Source organism: Penicillium lagena, assembly GCF_028827675.1.
Source record: "Penicillium lagena strain IBT 129212 chromosome Unknown utg000003l_segment0_segment0, whole genome shotgun sequence".
Taxonomy (NCBI): Eukaryota; Fungi; Ascomycota; class Eurotiomycetes; order Eurotiales; family Aspergillaceae; genus Penicillium; species Penicillium lagena.
In genome coordinates this window covers 1,381,627-1,398,250 of record NW_026623224.1, presented here as the reverse complement: position 1 = coordinate 1,398,250, position 16,624 = coordinate 1,381,627, and the positions used below count along the sequence as shown (strand labels likewise).

General features: G+C 52.6%; 7 protein-coding genes across 7 annotated transcripts; 3 read left to right on the top strand and 4 right to left on the bottom strand.

Annotated features, from left to right (window-relative positions):
• Positions 1-2,324: 2,324 nt before the first annotated feature.
• N7510_005716 (putative alanine aminotransferase) lies at positions 2,325-3,875 on the bottom strand (the record flags this gene model as incomplete). The annotated part of the gene is made up of 2 exons (XM_056977642.1): positions 2,325-2,579; positions 2,634-3,875. The coding sequence occupies 2 exons, from the start codon at positions 3,873-3,875 to the stop codon at positions 2,325-2,327; spliced, it is 1,497 nt and encodes a 498-aa protein (XP_056833674.1).
• Positions 3,876-5,167: 1,292 nt separating this feature from the next.
• Positions 5,168-6,765, bottom strand: N7510_005715 (proteasome regulatory particle lid subunit RPN7; the record flags this gene model as incomplete). The annotated part of the gene is made up of 3 exons (XM_056977641.1): positions 5,168-5,360; positions 5,413-6,239; positions 6,301-6,765. The coding sequence occupies 3 exons, from the start codon at positions 6,763-6,765 to the stop codon at positions 5,168-5,170; spliced, it is 1,485 nt and encodes a 494-aa protein (XP_056833673.1).
• Positions 6,766-7,972: 1,207 nt separating this feature from the next.
• N7510_005714 (putative MFS phospholipid transporter (Git1)) lies at positions 7,973-9,800 on the top strand (the record flags this gene model as incomplete). The annotated part of the gene is made up of 6 exons (XM_056977640.1): positions 7,973-8,167; positions 8,257-8,855; positions 8,908-8,926; positions 8,981-9,291; positions 9,349-9,619; positions 9,681-9,800. The coding sequence occupies 6 exons, from the start codon at positions 7,973-7,975 to the stop codon at positions 9,798-9,800; spliced, it is 1,515 nt and encodes a 504-aa protein (XP_056833672.1).
• Positions 9,801-10,540: 740 nt separating this feature from the next.
• Positions 10,541-11,371, top strand: N7510_005713 (PEX11 family protein; the record flags this gene model as incomplete). The annotated part of the gene is made up of 3 exons (XM_056977639.1): positions 10,541-10,607; positions 10,673-11,150; positions 11,209-11,371. 3 exons carry the CDS (start codon positions 10,541-10,543, stop codon positions 11,369-11,371), a joined length of 708 nt encoding a protein of 235 aa, XP_056833671.1.
• A 971-nt stretch (positions 11,372-12,342) lies between these two features.
• N7510_005712 (alpha/beta hydrolase) lies at positions 12,343-13,446 on the bottom strand (the record flags this gene model as incomplete). Its single annotated transcript, XM_056977638.1, has 1 exon — positions 12,343-13,446. The coding sequence occupies one exon, from the start codon at positions 13,444-13,446 to the stop codon at positions 12,343-12,345; it is 1,104 nt and encodes a 367-aa protein (XP_056833670.1).
• Positions 13,447-13,938: 492 nt separating this feature from the next.
• On the top strand, positions 13,939-14,483 carry N7510_005711 (uncharacterized protein; the record flags this gene model as incomplete). Its single annotated transcript, XM_056977637.1, has 2 exons — positions 13,939-14,035; positions 14,125-14,483. 2 exons carry the CDS (start codon positions 13,939-13,941, stop codon positions 14,481-14,483), a joined length of 456 nt encoding a protein of 151 aa, XP_056833669.1.
• A 69-nt stretch (positions 14,484-14,552) lies between these two features.
• N7510_005710 (hexokinase family protein) lies at positions 14,553-16,324 on the bottom strand (the record flags this gene model as incomplete). Its single annotated transcript, XM_056977636.1, has 2 exons — positions 14,553-15,795; positions 15,849-16,324. 2 exons carry the CDS (start codon positions 16,322-16,324, stop codon positions 14,553-14,555), a joined length of 1,719 nt encoding a protein of 572 aa, XP_056833668.1.
• Between the last annotated feature and the right edge of the window lie 300 nt (positions 16,325-16,624).

Sequence of the window (16,624 nt, the reverse complement as noted above, 5' to 3'; positions counted from 1 at the left end):
ATGTTCCCTCCCTCCCTCTCTTCTTGCTGCTTCTTTGCGGTAACTTAAACCACCACCACCTCCACACCGTCTTCATGACCTTGATGAGAGATGATGATATAAATGTTTTTTGTTCTAGCTCTTTGTCTCCGTGTTTTATTAGCCAGTCTAGAATTCCTCCCGTGATTATTGCGTCAAATCTAGAGGGTTTCGTGATTTGCCATTGCCACATTGCCATGTGTGTACTGCGCTGCGCCAGTATTGTATCGTTCTGTATCTACAAGAACGGGCCTCTACCTCCCACTACCCCATGTCGGAGTACAGATTCTCGTGTTGTACAGCCGGCTGGAAACTATACTGATTCGGGACACCAGCATTCCTCTCTCAGGCGGAGTCGATCCATGATTCAAGAACAAAGAGAGATCCTGCTTTCCGACCTAACAATTATTAGAAATAAATCAAACCAATAAATCAGTACATATCACCATCCCATCAATAATAAAATACCAGAATAAGAGCAGGGCAGGCTTTAATTACCAAAAGCATCCCGTATTGTTTTCGTTAGGGAGATGCAGTGAAGAGGGGGTGCGCTAACTTCTAGCGGTGAGCGAGCGAGCGGCTCGCACTTGCTTTCTCTGACGACTCGGCTGAACCACCGGTGCGCGCGTGTCTCAGATCGTCGCCCGCAAGCAGGTTTTCTTTGGTCATTTTATGTATTTCGTGCGAGTACTGTACCCTACTAACTTTATAGTTAGGTGGTTTAGCTATTGTGCTTCTAGATACATGATGTACCTCCTGTGTACCTGGTACAGAATCTGGACTTTGCACTCTTTGTATATGCGAGAACATACGAAGCCCGGCTCGGCTCAGCTCGGTCCAGCTCAGCCCAGCTTTTGTGGCTCGGATCTTTTCGTACAGTCAGTCTGCTGACTGTGTGTCACGGTATCCAAGTTCAAGTTCGTATTTGAAGGAAACTTACGTAGTATTTGTTCAGCTCTACCGGTCTCTCGTAAGCTCTGAGAGCAGTAACTAAAGTATAACAACATCACACCGGCGCAACTAACATCACACCAGGAAAGAAGCGGTGTACCGCCCTCAGTTTCGGTATTATTCGTTACTTTGTTACTTCGAAGCAATCCTCCACATTTCACATAATCTATCCCTTTGACCGATGGCTAAGGGAAAAGGCTGACGTGTCGAATGTCTCGCGAGAAAACAAAAACAAGCCTTTTGATCGGATCCTGCATGGTAGGCACATACATTCCGCCCGTACAGAGTGCAGATTCCTCGCGATATAAGCCTTGACTGCAGCCTTGGCTAAGGCTTAGCCTACCTGTCCACAGAGTCTGGCAGGGGAGGACCCTGTTCGGGTAAGATTTGTGTGTTTTGTGGATCGATCCGGCATTATGGGATTGTGCCTAATAGGTAACCAACCGTATAGTCCAAGTACATAACGTATAGAGTCCGAGGAGGCATGTGGAAGATGTGGAGGCAGTTAGTTACATGGACTGTTCGGGAAGCCGGTTCCAACAAGTCGATGAGTGTATCTATCTATTCACGGGTCATATCATGCTCTAAACGCCATTCCGTTCCAGATAGAAGGTGCAAGTACTATAATAAAAATGTAGTCGGGTGTGGATGCCGGAATACATACACGGCTTCAGGCCGTTGAGACGTTAGGCCCACCTGGAAGGAAGGGAGATTTGGAGTCGGATTGGAGACACATGACACATATCACAACTGTATCCTACGTCCACAATCCACTTGTCTGCAAAGGGATAGACTCCAGTTGATCGAGAGGAAACATACTTGACAAAGATACATGCCCGGCAGGATGATCCGGATTTACGGTGCATGGTTTTACTATGCAAGGGGGCAGACACATTCCATGTGTTGGACTGAGGCTGACGAGGCCATGCATGCATCTGTCTAGGCCAGGCTAGACTGTCTGTTTGTGTCCGTCCTCGGACGGAAAGACATACGAGCACAAGGCAAACAAGACAGGACGGAGAACTGTTGGAATAAATGTTACAAAGAGCAAATGGTGTATAGATTTATGTCGCTAGATTTAATTCCCAATGAATAATCAATATATTCCCAGAACTGAATTTGCCAATACCAATCAAATGGTAGATGTGTATGCCAAAAAACAATTTTTGTCCAGGTGGATTGGGTGTAGGTGGTCTATAAGATAAGTATCAAGAGGCATCAGCTAGCCCTCTTTCCTGATGGTACAAGGAAATCACAAACGACTCGTCTCGTCTCGCATAAATGGCGTGGATTCCAGAGGGAAAGTATCCCAGCTGGGTTCGTGGGTTCATCATCTGTCACTCATCCACTGGCGTTTACCGGTACTTCTCCATGAACTCGGCGTGGAACTTGACGATGCGCTCGACCCAGTCGGTGCCGGGGGCAAGGAACGTTGTGCGGAAGTGCAAAGTGTTCTCCTTCTGACCGAAGCCAGAGCCCGGGACCACGCACACGCCTGTGGCATCGAGCAGACGCAGGCAGTAGAACTCGTCGGCGGGACGGCCCTCCGCCTGGGCGGCTTCGACGGCCTTGGTGGGGAGCTTGATGGTTGGGAAGAGGTACATGGCACCCTGTTGGTAGAGTTAGTAATTGAAGCAACATGGTGGGCGTGGAATAAAACATACCTGAGGCTCCTGGCACTCGACACCCTCCATGCGCTGGAAGGCATTGTACAGAGCGCGGGCGCGCTTGTGCAGACCATCCCGGATGCCGTTATACTCCGCCTGGTACAGTTCGTAGCTGGGATCGCCCTTCTGGGGAGGGTTGACCATGGTCTCGAGCAGGCATTGCGCCACAACGGGCGGGCACAGCATGATGCTCACCAGCTTGTAGATTTGCTCGACGACCAGTGGGTCGAAGCCAACGAGCTCAAAGTAGCCGCCGCGGTGGCCGCACTCGCCCACCATGCCCTTGGAGGTACTGTGCAGCGAGACCAGCTCCACGTCGTCGTACTTGCCAGGCTCGGCCTGCTGGAGCTGGCGCAGGCGCTTCTTGAACGACACGAATTCACCCTCGAATACATTCGTCTGATACACCTCGTCTGCCATGATCACCAGCTTCTCCTCGGCAGCTAGATCGATGACCTTCTTGATATCCTCCGCGCTCAGCGACGCACCCGTCGGGTTGCCCGGGTTGATCACCACCACGGCGCGCACATCGATGTCAGACGCCTTGGCGCCCTTGATGGCCTTGTGCATAACATCAATATCCGTACCCCACGCCTTTTGTTCATCCAAATGATACGGGACGCACTGCGCATTCAGCAACGCCAGCGTCGCGGTATAGAGCGGGTACTGAGGGATTGGTACGAGAACACCCGCGTTGGGGCTGTTGCAGATCACGTTCAGCAGGGTATTGACACCAGACGAGGCACCGCCGGTCAGGAACAGGTCCTGCGGGTTCGCGGGGAAGCCATCGCGCTCTTCAATAAACTTGGCCACGCTGTTCCGGATCCCCGGTGCGCCCTGGCTGTGACTATATGCGCCGACGCTCTGCACATTGGCCAGCAGCGTCTTGGCCCGATCAATGACATCCTGCTGGTATCCGAACGAAGTCTTGAGTGCCTCCGGGTTCTCGAGGAGCATGGGGTTTTCGACGAGACTGAGCACTTGGCGGAAAAAGGTGATGGGCTTCTGGTCGAGTTGCTGCGGGTTGCCGATGTTGGCGAATATGACGCTCTCAAAGGGCAGAGCCTTGTCGCCGTCGGCCAGGCGCTGGCGATAGCTTTCCGCCTTGACGGCCAGTTCCCCGCGCACAGCGTACTTGGCCGCCTTGATGGAGGGGTTCACGTTGTCGATGTTTAGGCATTTGGACGGGACAGCAGACAAAGCCCGCTTGGTGGGTTGAGCGACCTTGGCTTGAGTCATGGCTGGATTAGGTCAGTGAATGGGAAGAGTGGTGAGAAGGGAGAGATGAGGCCAAAAGTTATAATAATCCATGTAGTACTCACCAGATGGACCCCACGCCGGGCGATGTAGGAGAAACGCATTATTCGGCCGGGTTGCCCGTAGCGGAGACGCCCGCGCGAGCCTAAATGAAACGGACATGGGGGAGGGGCAGATCGGACTGATTGGCAGGATTCCGTCAGGCACGAAGCGCCGCTTGCGGGAAAAAAAGAAGGGAGCGGGAGGACATGGCTGAGTCAGCATAGTGAGTCAACGCTTCCCCACGTTCGGGCTGATGGGCGCCATGGATCGAGCCTCGAGCGTGCGGAGAAGAATCATGATCTTCCATGTGTCGGACGAGAAAAGAGACAACTTCATGCACGTCATGACAGTCGGCCAGACAGTCGTCGAGATGATAGGCAAACGTGGGGCTGATCCCCAAGTCCGACGTTCTCCGGAGCCGCCCGATGGACGGAGAGCGGGGGCAGGATGGACCTTACGGAGTAGAATAGGGCATAGTGAGGAGGGTTGTGGCTTGTATGTCGGAATCTACGTGGAATTCTAACATACCCTTTCTGGCCCTTGTGACTCCGTATGTACTTCGGAAAGACCTAGTGTTGATTCATTATAGATTGATGCTAAGCCACTAAATACTGAAAGCAAGCCGATTCTATCTTGTCATCATCTTTGAACAGTTTACTTAGTTGAGTTAATGCGGAGTACACATGTACGGAGTCCGGAGTACTACTCTAAGATGACTTTCCTTCAACCTTGGGGCCAGCCCGAATCCATCGAATCCCTCGAATTATGCTTGCTTCGCACTAGCAAAGTCATAGATAGGGACCACGGCAATGAGCCATAATTTACATACGAAAGGGGCGTCCTAAAGGCCTAACCCAGATTGAATTGTTTGTTGGCACGAGTATTACATTGTATGTATTTAAATATACAAGGATCCATCAGGATCACACTACACAAACCGAAATTAGAGGACTAAGCGTGTTTTCAGGGTTCGAGGATGTTTTTTTGGCCCTTTCTAACAGGGAGTATATTCATAGAGCCGCAGATGCCATGCCTTGTCAACCCCCGGTCACCGGAGGAAAGATAGTTATCACATATTCTCGCGGGCTATTCTTTTACAGTTGTCTATGGAGCAGTACATATTCCGCCATCCTTATTTGGGAACCCTGATATGGAGGCCATGTAGGTGGATACGCTATAGGAATCAACGTTGAATTCTAGCCCACTCCACTCATTTTAGAGTACACATCTAACTAGCTGCGCTCACTGCCCCGCAGACGTACCGCCTGCCCGTATTTCTGGATCTTGGTGATAAGCGAGTCGCCGTGCTTGACCACATCCGCATACTGCTTGTTCTTGTCGTCCGGCCGGTTTGTCTCGATGATGCCGTTGACCCGGTCGATGGTGCATGAAATGCGGTTGCTGGAGATGAACTTGGCCAGATCGCTGGGATGGGTTAGCGTGAATGCAACTAATCGCTGTTGTGGGGAATACTAACCGGTCCAAGAAGTCCACCGTCACGCCAAAGTCGCTCGCCATGCTGTTCAATCCTACCACGCGGTAGCTCTGCAGCAGCTGTTGGTAGGCGCGGAGTCGCATCTCGCGCACAAACCACGCCCGGTGCTCATGCAGGTACCGGTCTTGCGTCAGGAAGTGGTCCTCGACTGCTGCTAGCGCCCGGAAGAACGACCGGTAGTTGCCATTGTACAGGCTGTTGACCAGGTTTGCCAGCGACGAAAAGTCCACGGCGGCTTCGGCCTCAGCTTGCACGCCAGACCCGGTGACTAGTGAGGCCAGGTTGACGGCGGTAGTGGCACCGGCCGGGGTCGCTTTCGTCACCGTCGCATCCTTCATCTCTTCGTCCTGGGCACCGGGACCAGCGGACACCTCACCGGTCAGCGCAGCCAGCTGGTCCTCGCCGGCACCGAGGATCGCCTTGATCTCCGGGGCATCCACCACCTTCGCCTTGAAATCCACGCGCTTGAGGGACAATGATCCCGCGAGCACGGAGTAGATCACCAACGAGGAGTAACTGCACAGTTCATAGCTCGTAAACGTAGACAGACTGTCCAACAGGAGAGGCGCAGCCAGACTATAGGAGCGAATAGTGAGGAGATGCAGTCCCTTGTATGCCTTGAGGCGATTCCTTCGATCCCAGTCACCACCGCTCTCGACCAACGTCTCCGCTCGTTCGATGATCTTCTTGACAAACAGCAGATCCCCAAAGAATAGCCCAATCCGAATCATCGCCAGCGTCAGGTCGATCTTGGTGCCCAGGAATCCCGTCTTTTCAAGGAGGGCTTCGCCGGACTCGATGGCTTTGTCCTGTCAAACCGATCACCGTCAGTAAAGAGTCTTACAGGCTGGAAAGACTCAAATCCCATACCTTGTCTCCTACTCGGGCCCAGAACTCAGCTCTCTTCCCCCGCGCAGCCTGCACCTCGGTCTCACCGGCCGCCTCTTCCGCGTCCTCTTCCTCCTTCTGGAACGTCTCCAATTCCTTCTTGTTATCTTCCACCAGGGACTGGTACAACTCCTCGTCCCATGGGAAATCCACCTTTTGCGGAGACTTTCGGGAGGCGAGCATGTTGGAAGTGATGAGAGGCTTGGTCGCATTCGCGCCATGATGCGGATGTTGCGGTGCACCCTCGCCGGAGGTGTTGAGGATGCCTTCGACCGGGTGGGCTAGGTAGCGGTAGAACGGGGCCATCTTGTGCTCGGAGATGGCATCTTGCAGGTGCTTCAATGAGGTCTGGCGAAGGGCTGCGTCACAGGCTGGGTTGGAGAGATTGAAGACATGCTGGGCGAGGCTGAGATCGGGGTACTTGATGTACTGTGGATCGGACCCCATGATGGCGGCAGAGGTGGGCGAGGAAGGATGAGTAGAGGATGCGATCGACGGGAGTAGAGGGTGTAGATGGAGCGAGGGCCAGACACGGAGGGATTGTTGATGATGCTGGCCAGGTGATCCGGCGGAGAGAGAGCTCAGCTGGCGGAATGTTTTTCCGAGCCGAGACTCTAGAGGCCGGCCATCCCGCAACTTCGCGTGTGTTCGATATCAAAACACCCGACAATATTGTTCGAGACTGGAACATCAATGCAGCCACGGCTCAGAGAACCTTGGGGATGTCTCTGGCAGGCCAAATTTCGCGCATTTCTTGATGTCACGTGTTCATCCATATCGACTGCCGGATTAGGGCTGAGATCAGGAACCCAGTTCGTTCCCAGTGGGACTGAGCAAGCCATTCAAGCCTCTGATGGTCGCTCTGCCGCAGGACACGGGCTGTGGCGTGTTCAGGATCGAGTTTGTTCAGCAATCCCGAGTCGGCCTACCTACGCTCCGTCCTACTGTTCTCTTCGGTGCTAGGCTTGGGTCTATGCCCAATCCGGTTAAGCCCGGCCAGCCATGGGCTTGCCCATGCGACTACCATAGGCTCATTATTTTGCTCGCCTGAATGATGGCTCAATTTTGGTGGAGATGCCTGCGAGTTCGGGAACGGGCCGAAAAGGCTTATTTACGTCCCTGTGCCTTGTAAACCATAGTATACACTCTCGTCCTTTCATTGACCCCCAAATAGCAATGGAACGCCGTGATAAAATGGTACCCGCTCATTGGCCCTTCACCTGGACCACAGTTATCCGGCCCCAGAGCGGATACGCCCCACGATGTGACCAGCCGTGTACCGAGGGCTACAGCGTTGCGCTACCAAGGCAAGTGGTACCTCCCAGGTACCACAGCCTGCCGGATGGGCCCCTAAGATCTCCGTCGTTTTTTCTTCCCCTTCTATTGCTTTCTTTTCAGTCGCACGTTTCTTTCTACTTCTACTTCTTCTTTCCCTTCTGGTCCGTCTCCTTCTTTTCTCTCGAAGCTGAGCTTCGTGGTGATCCCCAGTTGATCTACTTCCGGTGATCCCAACGTCATCTGCTTCAACTCGGACCTCCCCACGCGATCACTGGTTTCTCTCTTTTCTTGCGCCAACCACACTACCCAAACCTTACGTCTGTGAGGACCCGGCCACAAACCCGTTATCATTTATCATCAATCCCAATCCAAACCCATGAGTGCCAAAACGGAGGAATCCGTGGTGAAAGACTCTGTGATGAAGGAGGACACCGAGAAGGGCCCTGCGCCGCTTGAACAGGCCCCTGTCGAGATCGTGCCGCTGGAAACCCCACAGAAGGGTCGCTGGGAGCGCAGCTGGCCCACAATCGCGTGCGGTGCCGGTCTCTTCTCTGACGGATATCTGAATGGGGTATGTTTAACTGTTTTCGGATTATGCCGCATAGGGCTATCACAGAGTCGTCTACTATAGAGCAAGCGTGCTAACCCGTGCCATTCAAGGTGATCGGTCAAGTGAATACGATTCTGAGCACGCTCTACCCCAAAGCGTACAGTGACTCCCCCGCCAGCCAGAATGTCTCTGCCATCACCTTCGCAGGAACCGTGGTGGGTATGCTGATCTTTGGATACACGAGTGACCACTGGTCGCGTAAGTGGTCTCTGATCATCTCGACAATCATTCTGTTTTTGTTCGCTGCCCTCTGTGCTGGTGCCTACGGCTACAATGACAACATCTATGGTCTGTTTGCTGCTCTAACGGCCTACCGGTTCTTCCTCGGAATCGGGATTGGTGGCGAGTATCCGGCAGGTTCTGTGGCAGCATCAGAGAATACGGGCGAACTCAAGGATGGCCATCGCAATCGCTGGTTCATCATGTTCACCAACTTCCAAATTGATCTCGCCTACGTGGTGTCCGCCTTGGTACCTATGATCCTAGTTCTGATTTTCACCGAGGACCACCTGCGCGCGGTCTGGCGAGTGGCTTTGGGCCTCGGCGTCATTCCACCACTGAGTCTATTCTACTTGCGGTTGAAGATGAGTGAGCCAGAGGAGTTTAGCCGTGAGCGCATGCACAAGTTCCCGATCAAGCTGATTGTCAAGTAAGTCGACAATGAAATTCTTTGCAACGAGCATATTGACTGATGAGAATAGGTTCTACTGGAAGCGCCTGGTACGACTTGTTCCCCCATTTGACAACTGGTTGAATACTAACCTTGCTTTCTAGACACTCGTTTCGCTGATCTGGTTCATCTATGATTTCATGGCTTATTCCTTCAACATCTATTCCTCGAAGTGGCTGAGCATCATCTTGGGTGACAACTCCCCAATGTGGAAGACTTTTGGCTGGAACACCGTCCTCAACCTGTTCTACATCCCTGGTTCCTTCGCTGGAGCTTGGGCGAGTGACTGGATCGGCCCGAAACGGACCCTGGCCATTGGAGTTGGTCTCCAAGGGGTTGTGGGGTTCATCATGGCAGGATGCTATAAGTACCTTGCAACCCCAGAGAATGTGGCTGCTTTTGTCGTTGTTCTCGGGTAAGTATTCTCGAGAGAGCTACATCAGACATCCTGCTAATACAATGAGGAATACAGGATCTTCCAGGCTCTCGGCGAATTCGGACCCGGCGACAACATCGGCCTAGTTGCATCCAAGACAAGCGCCACTGCCATTCGTGGCCAGTACTACTCATACGCCGCGGCTTCTGGCAAAATTGGTGCTTTCGTGGGCACCTATGTCATTCCGATCGTCCAGAAGAACGCACCCAACAAGATCCGCTCAGGCATGGATCCGTTCTTCGTGTCGAGCTCGCTGTGCCTTCTCAGTTCCGCGCTGGCTTTCTTCCTGCTGCCGCAAATTAACCAGGTATGACTCGGATCCTGATCAATGGATATTGTATGGTCAGACTAATTGTGATCGACTGTAGGACACCATTACCGCTGAAGACGCCCGGTTCCGCGCCTTTTTGCAGGAAAACGGCTACAACACCGCGACCATGGGCACCAAGACAGAGGAGAGCACCTCGGAAGCCGAGGAGCTGAAGTAAACCGGTGTCAACATCCGCCCTGCTCGTGCCTTGATATCCCACTGTCTCTATGCGACTTCGATGACATTTTCTCTTCCCGACGCGCCATCCGCTGCCCTGACGATGAGCCCTTTGCGACGATCCCTGATGACCTGCCCTGCCTATGCGACGCGAACTGAATCTGCCCCCCGCGACACATAGTCTTTGAGCACTTTTCCTTACTGATCTGCGTGGTGCTGATGCGTTTGCGCTTCATGTATCCTACTTAATCTTTCATGGTAGTCACACATCGTTATGCGGGATGACTGCATCCGCCAGTAGCTGCGAAGGGATTGGGAGCGACCAGGAAACAACTACATAGGGCAAATGCAAATGCCATTTTGAACTGCTCGTTGCTCTGTATAAATAAATCCTCAATTTTCAATAAATCTCCTTCACATGAATCCTACATAGGGCCTGCGTACGACGAGCGCTACTCCGGTGCCCTGCCCAAACCGGCATCAGCCGAGGTTCTTCTCCCGCGGCCCAAGACACGCCGGTCAATTACCGACCGAGCGACTCCCTCCATTCACCTCATCTCCAGCTCCATCCCCTTTTTCCCCTTCTTTAAGACCCTGACTTCATCTCCACAATCTAGCCTTGGTGTCTATCTCTTTCACCTCCACACAACTCAAGCCTGATACTGTCGACCTCGTTACCACGGGGTCTCCTATCGTCCGTCACCTCGGGAATTCAAGGAACCACCACCTCCTCCGCCCAACATGGTCGCCGACGCCCTCGTGTACCACCCCGCGCTGGCGCACTACCTCCGCTTCGTCGCTACGACTGGTACATAACCCTTCAAAGACCCCAAGGAAAACATAGAGAGTTCACTAACAATAATCCCGCCGCAGTCGGCCGCGACAAGCTTCTCCGCACAATCCAGTACTTCTCCCGCTTCTACGCATGGTACCTATACCGGACGAACAAGCCGCAGAGCGCAATCGACCCTTACAACGCTATCAAGAAACAATTCGGAACAACGCGCAAGATCCTGCGCATCGGCAAATTTGTCGAGCACCTCAAAGCCGCCGCGCTCGCCCTCGATAACAAGAGCCCGATCGACCCCGTCCTGCGCTACCTCGCCATTGGCCGCCAGCTCGGTTATGCAGGCTACCTGACCCTCGACACTATCACTGTCGTCGACGCCATCGGTGTCAAGAAACTGGCGTCTGCGAAGCGTCTGCAGGAATCCGCGTACCGTGCGTGGGGCGCGGGTTTGGCGTGCTCGGCTGTTGCGGGTATCTATACGCTCTTCCGGCTGAGGGAGCAGGAGAGGGGCGTTAATCTTAAGGAAGGAGAAGGGGCTGTTGAGGCGAAGAAGCTTGAGAAGTATGTTACTCCCTAAATCTTGTCTGGAGAGTGAGGAATGCTAATCGTTGCTTTGTAGGGAGCGCGCCGCTGTGAGGATCCAGCTCCTCTCTGATCTGTGTGACTTGACCGTCCCCGCTGCTGCCCTCGGGGTGGCCTCGTTTGATGATGGTCTGGTCGGCATTGCTGGTACGGTCAGCAGTTTGATCGGTGTTTGGTCGCAGTGGCGCAAGAGCGCATGATCGCACTGTCGATGACAGAGAGAGAGGGGGGGAGAGAGGGGGGGGAGAGGGGGGGAGAGAGAGGAAGGTTGTTGACAGGCTCTGACGGAGAGTCCGCGGAGACCAAAGTTGGCAAGACCACAGTTGGTGGCTGATGAGTTTCTTCCGACTGGTCTCGAGAGTTTAAGGTTACCTCTATCCTTATTATGACAACGTGTGTCCGGCTCGATGCTGGCATATTTTGTTTGTGTTGTAGGATGCGCTTCATGTTGCGTTTTTGATTCCCTATAAACAACACCCTCGTCTATCTTGTTTTAAGAGATGCTTGCAGATCTCGCTTTTTCTTCCTGTTCTCATACATGGAAATTTCATTTGTTCTGTTATCCTTGCGTCTATCTATAGAGGCCAGCAGGCTTATTTATGATAGATTGTCCAGTCGTACATCTATCCGTGAAGAATAAAAGTAATAGGAGACAATGTCACTATTGTATTGATGGATAAGAGTTAAAGACTCGGCACATATCGGACCCAACTCTCTGCAACACGCCCAACACCTCTTTCAACGACCTGCATTCAGACCGGGCAGGTCTACAAAAGATATTAGTATCATCAGTCTCTCAACAAGGGAAATGCATAACGAACGGCACCGCAGGAGCTACAGCTCTTGGACGAACCGACCGAGGCTCCGCACTTGGGGCAACTAGCGTGGGACATCGTGTTTAGTTGGATTTGTTGGGTGTCCTACGGGTCAGTTAGAGAAAGAGTCGTACCATGTCTGTGGAGACTCGGACCTGGGATATGAAGGATGGGGAATAAAACCTTGGGGGAATCTGGAGGAGAAAGAGAAAGAGAAGGAGAGGAAAGAGGAAAACACGGCTAGTTGATGCCCCGCCGAAGACGAGCAGGTCAGCTGCCCCGCTCTTCTACTCGAGTCAGACCAACAGCGAGGACTTCATTATTAATTATGAACAATAGAATAAATACGTTTATCGCTATGTCCACATCATCCCCAACTCTCGAATCGCATCCGCATACATCACATCCCTCTTCGGATTCCCCGCCCAAAACGAAGGCTTCTTATCAAACGCATGGATCTTATCCTCAATCACCATCCCACCTACATGCTTCATCTGACCCTCTGCCACTAGTCCGGCCAGTCTATTTCGGAATGTATTCCCCTCAACGAGCAGCTGGTCCCAGCCGCAGGTATAGATTGCCACAGCGGGTGGGTATGAAGCCAGCAGGAGAGACGCAGGAGCCAGTCCTGGGGAGAGAAAAGGGTGGGCCATGTCGACAGCGTATATACCATCATCCCCTAGGGATTTTGGCAGATCTTCAGGCATGAGGTAGGACTGGTCAAAGAAGCGGAAAATAGACGGTGAAATCATAGATTTCTGCTTTGCAATCGGGTTCGTGGCGTCTCTCTCCGCGCGGGCTCGTGTCCAGTCCGTGCTGGGGTAGAAGCCCACTATACCGGCAAGAGATAGCCCGTTCGTAAACTGTGATGCTCGCTTATCAAGCTCTTCACGCAGTCGAAATGGAACTGCCAGGGCAAAATTCCCACCGGCACTCGATCCACTAAGTGCAAAGCGGGCTTGGTCGAGATTATATTGCTCTGCATGATCCCACAACCACAGGACAGCATCGACACAGTCCTCAATTCCCACCGGGAAAGGGTGTTCAGGAGCGAGCCGGTAATTAACGCTAACTACCACGGCATCTGGGATGGCCTGGACGACAGCCGTAGCCCAGCGGGCATCGTCGCGCGCATGGGCGATGGAGAAGCCGCCGCCGTGAAAATTGATGAGAACGGGTCTTTTTGGTCGTGGTGTAGAATGAGAGTCTTGAGTAGACTGCGTAGCGGTTGCGATAGTGTTGGGAGTGAGTGCTCTGGAAGGCGCAGTGAAAAAGTACAGCCCGATTGAGCCGGGATGTTTGCTGATAGTGGACGGTATGGAGAACTCTAGTGAAGGATTTGAGGGCCAAGGCCAGGAGAGATACCGGTCTAGGAGGGAAAGGAGGGAAGACAGAATCCGATATTTTTGTGCTTGTTTGGCGAGAGCTAAGCGCGATGGAGGAGGTGGCTCTGCGGTCATTGTTTGCTTGATCGAGGCCATAGCTACTAGCTTGTCATTCGAATGACCTTGGTTAAGGACGTTTTATAGAGTATAAATAAACAAGTTCTTCTGCTATAAATGCCTTTATGCTTAAGTCATGTTATCATGGTGTTCATTAAGTTTGTAATAATCTCCATGATAGGATATTAGTACCTACGTTGGTTAACAAGCGGAGACGGTGACGTCGACTGGCTGGACCGGGCCAGCCTTGCGGGGAGAGCTGAAAGCAAAAATCCAATCTCACAGACTTTCAGCTGCACGCTCCTAGAGGGGTAGGCAATACGCAGTCAATTAGATTTCTATCTAAATCTAGTATGGTCCATCTCTTGGCAGCATCATTAGCCTTGAGACTATGCCAAATCCGTATAAATATCCAGCTGCCCGCCCGCGTAGCTAACACGACCCTAAATATAAGCCGCCATGTTTCCCGTTCGTCTGTCATCTTCCATCTTGCATCATCCACTGCGAAAAATGTCTACCTTCCCGACTCCCCTTCCCGTCGTGCTCTGTGGCAAAACCACCAAGGTCGGCAAACCGGTGGCGAAGCTCCTTCTCCCAGAATATGAAGGTTCGTACGAATCAACCTCTCTTTTCTCTCCACATACTTTTTATGTGGTTGTCAACCCATGAGCGATAAATCTCACACTGATCCCACAGCGATCCACTTCCTCCAGAGCTTCGAAGCAGCAAAAGCGGAGCTCCCGCTTCTCCTTGCGGGCCGCGATCCCCAGGTGTCGGAGGCCAACGACGACAACGTCGGTACACACAATTACAGCCAGCCCCCGCGCGCTGTGATTCTGGGCCGAGCTTTTGATGAGGAGCAGGTCGAGGAGCTCCGAAAAGCATGTGCTGGCGCTGCTCTTGCTCCTGTGGCATGGTTATTGGGGGATCCGGCGAAGGCCCCTACTGCGCCGCCTGGACCGGACTATGCGGCTAATGTTGTGAATGATTGTAAGGCTATTCTTGCTAAATGGAAGGAAGAGGGTGGTGTCAGTGAGGATATTATCCTGTTTTGATCGGGTATAGTGAGTAGATTCGTCGATATAACTATGCAAATGCCTCTTTTTATAGGCAATATTATGGATTTATTTCTTTTCCTTTGCGCCTGTTTCTGTCTCCGGACTGTGCTGTTCATCTAAGGTCGAGCCCACAATGCCTTCAATCTTTCCTGCCACAGTTCCTGCTAGAACACCCACTCCAATAATCCCGCCGTCGCTGACATCTCGAAGAAAGACGCTTTTCCCTTCGGCTTGGGGTCCGGCGAGGATGATGAGTCGATCAATATATTGCTGAATGGTCTCTTTATAATGGGGATAATGTTGAATCACTCCGCCGGAGACCGCAACCACCAACTCTTCAGGCCCATTTCGCCATCCCGAAATTGAGGACACAACTTCGGAGGGTGTCTGTTCTTTCTTTGGGGCTGCTGACAGATCCGAGACTTGGCCAGTCAGACCTTCAATGGATTCTCTGTCTTGCAGTTGAAGTTCTCCAGTACATGCGAGAAGCCCAATAGTGGCGGCAGCGACCAAACCCGCTGATCGAGCTTGCACAGCCGCTGCAATAGACCGGATATGGCCAGCATACTCAGGTGTCCACCGCCAATCACTGGAAGATGGCGGTGCAAGACGCTCTGACAATTCTTGCGCCAAGCTTTCGTTATTAGACGCAGAGGCTACCACCAACGAGAGAAATTCTGTAGTCAAAGAGTATGCCTCGACCAGCTTCAAGGGCAGTTCAGACCTTGAGACTCCCAAGGTCTCATGGAACCAGTCGTAGCAGATTATTCGAACTAATTCGCCAACATACCGACCCCCCACCATGTACTCGAGAGGCTGGAACCCAGGCCGACTGCAATGAGCATCGAGCTCGGCATCCCATTTAGTGATGAACCTGAGTTCTTCCAAGGGAGACGTTGCTCCCCGGAGGGTCCATTCAGTCGAAACAACTGTTTCCGTGGCATTCGGTTCCTTCTCTCGAATGTGCCGTGTTTTGAATTCGTCCAGATCAGAAATTCTCATGGGGATGGCAGAGTTACAACCAGCCCCCACGATGAGACCCATCACGACCCGCGCGTTGGGGAGTGAGTGGATGGAGTACGCTAACGAGGCGAGCGTGGCAACGGTATCGTTCGTCATGACAGTAACTCTCAACTTGGGCAGACAAAACCGTCTCTGCCGTTTCGTCCGCTCGGCTCTTGAATCCTCATCCGAGCGGCCGGTATGGCATTCATAGCCCTCGACGAGAGCCTGATGAAGGTTCAAGGAAGAGGTCAAAGCAAACCCTTTCCCCGTTGGCATGAGGATAGCCTCATTTAGAAACTTCTGTCTGTCACCAAGTTAATCCAGTTTCAATGGACACGAAGAGGAAGGAAAACAAACTTGATTGGAAAGCAAAAGGAGATCCCCATCATTATTTCGGAGGGCACATCTTCGCGGGAGTTGGACAAGCTGTCGGCAATCACCTCTGCAATACAATCGCCAATCCAGGCGAACAGAGACTGCGGCTGGTCTCGGCGTAGACGATCTTCAATGGGCCAAGCCTTTTCGAGCGTTCGCCGCACAGGGGGCTGCCGCCCAGTGGGTTGGTCTCCCAGGAGGTCGATAAATGCTACTCGAAGATAGTGCAGGCCAAGATAGACAGCCAAATAGTGGCCGGTCTCCCGCCCCGTGGGCAAGCGGGTGATGGCTGTGGGAAAGAATTGCTCGGAGGAGCTCGAGGCAAGCTCGCGGTAGATGTCCGACAGGTGGCGAGATAATCGGTACAGAGTTTCCCTATCTGTGCGGAGAGGCCGCAGGAAGGCCTGGAGGTCCTTTGGCTCGGTCATCTTAGCATTGTTTGTTTGTTCGTTGTACATGTCTCATTTGTGCGGATGGGCGTGAAGATCTAGCCCGCCAATCAGAACGAGACAAATGCTCTGCCTACTGGACTTACTAACCGGACTATTTTTAAACTATTTCGACGGAGTTAATCCATGCTGAAGCAACCATGTACTACATAGTTACACACCCGACTTGATGCTCAGCATTTTTGCCTTTGAATAATATTATAGTGGTGCCGGTTTGCGCCCCGTTTACCTTGCCAGTGCGCAAATTGGCCCCCAACCGACCCACTCAGTATATCATCGTTCGGACTCCCTCGACCATATCTATTTCCT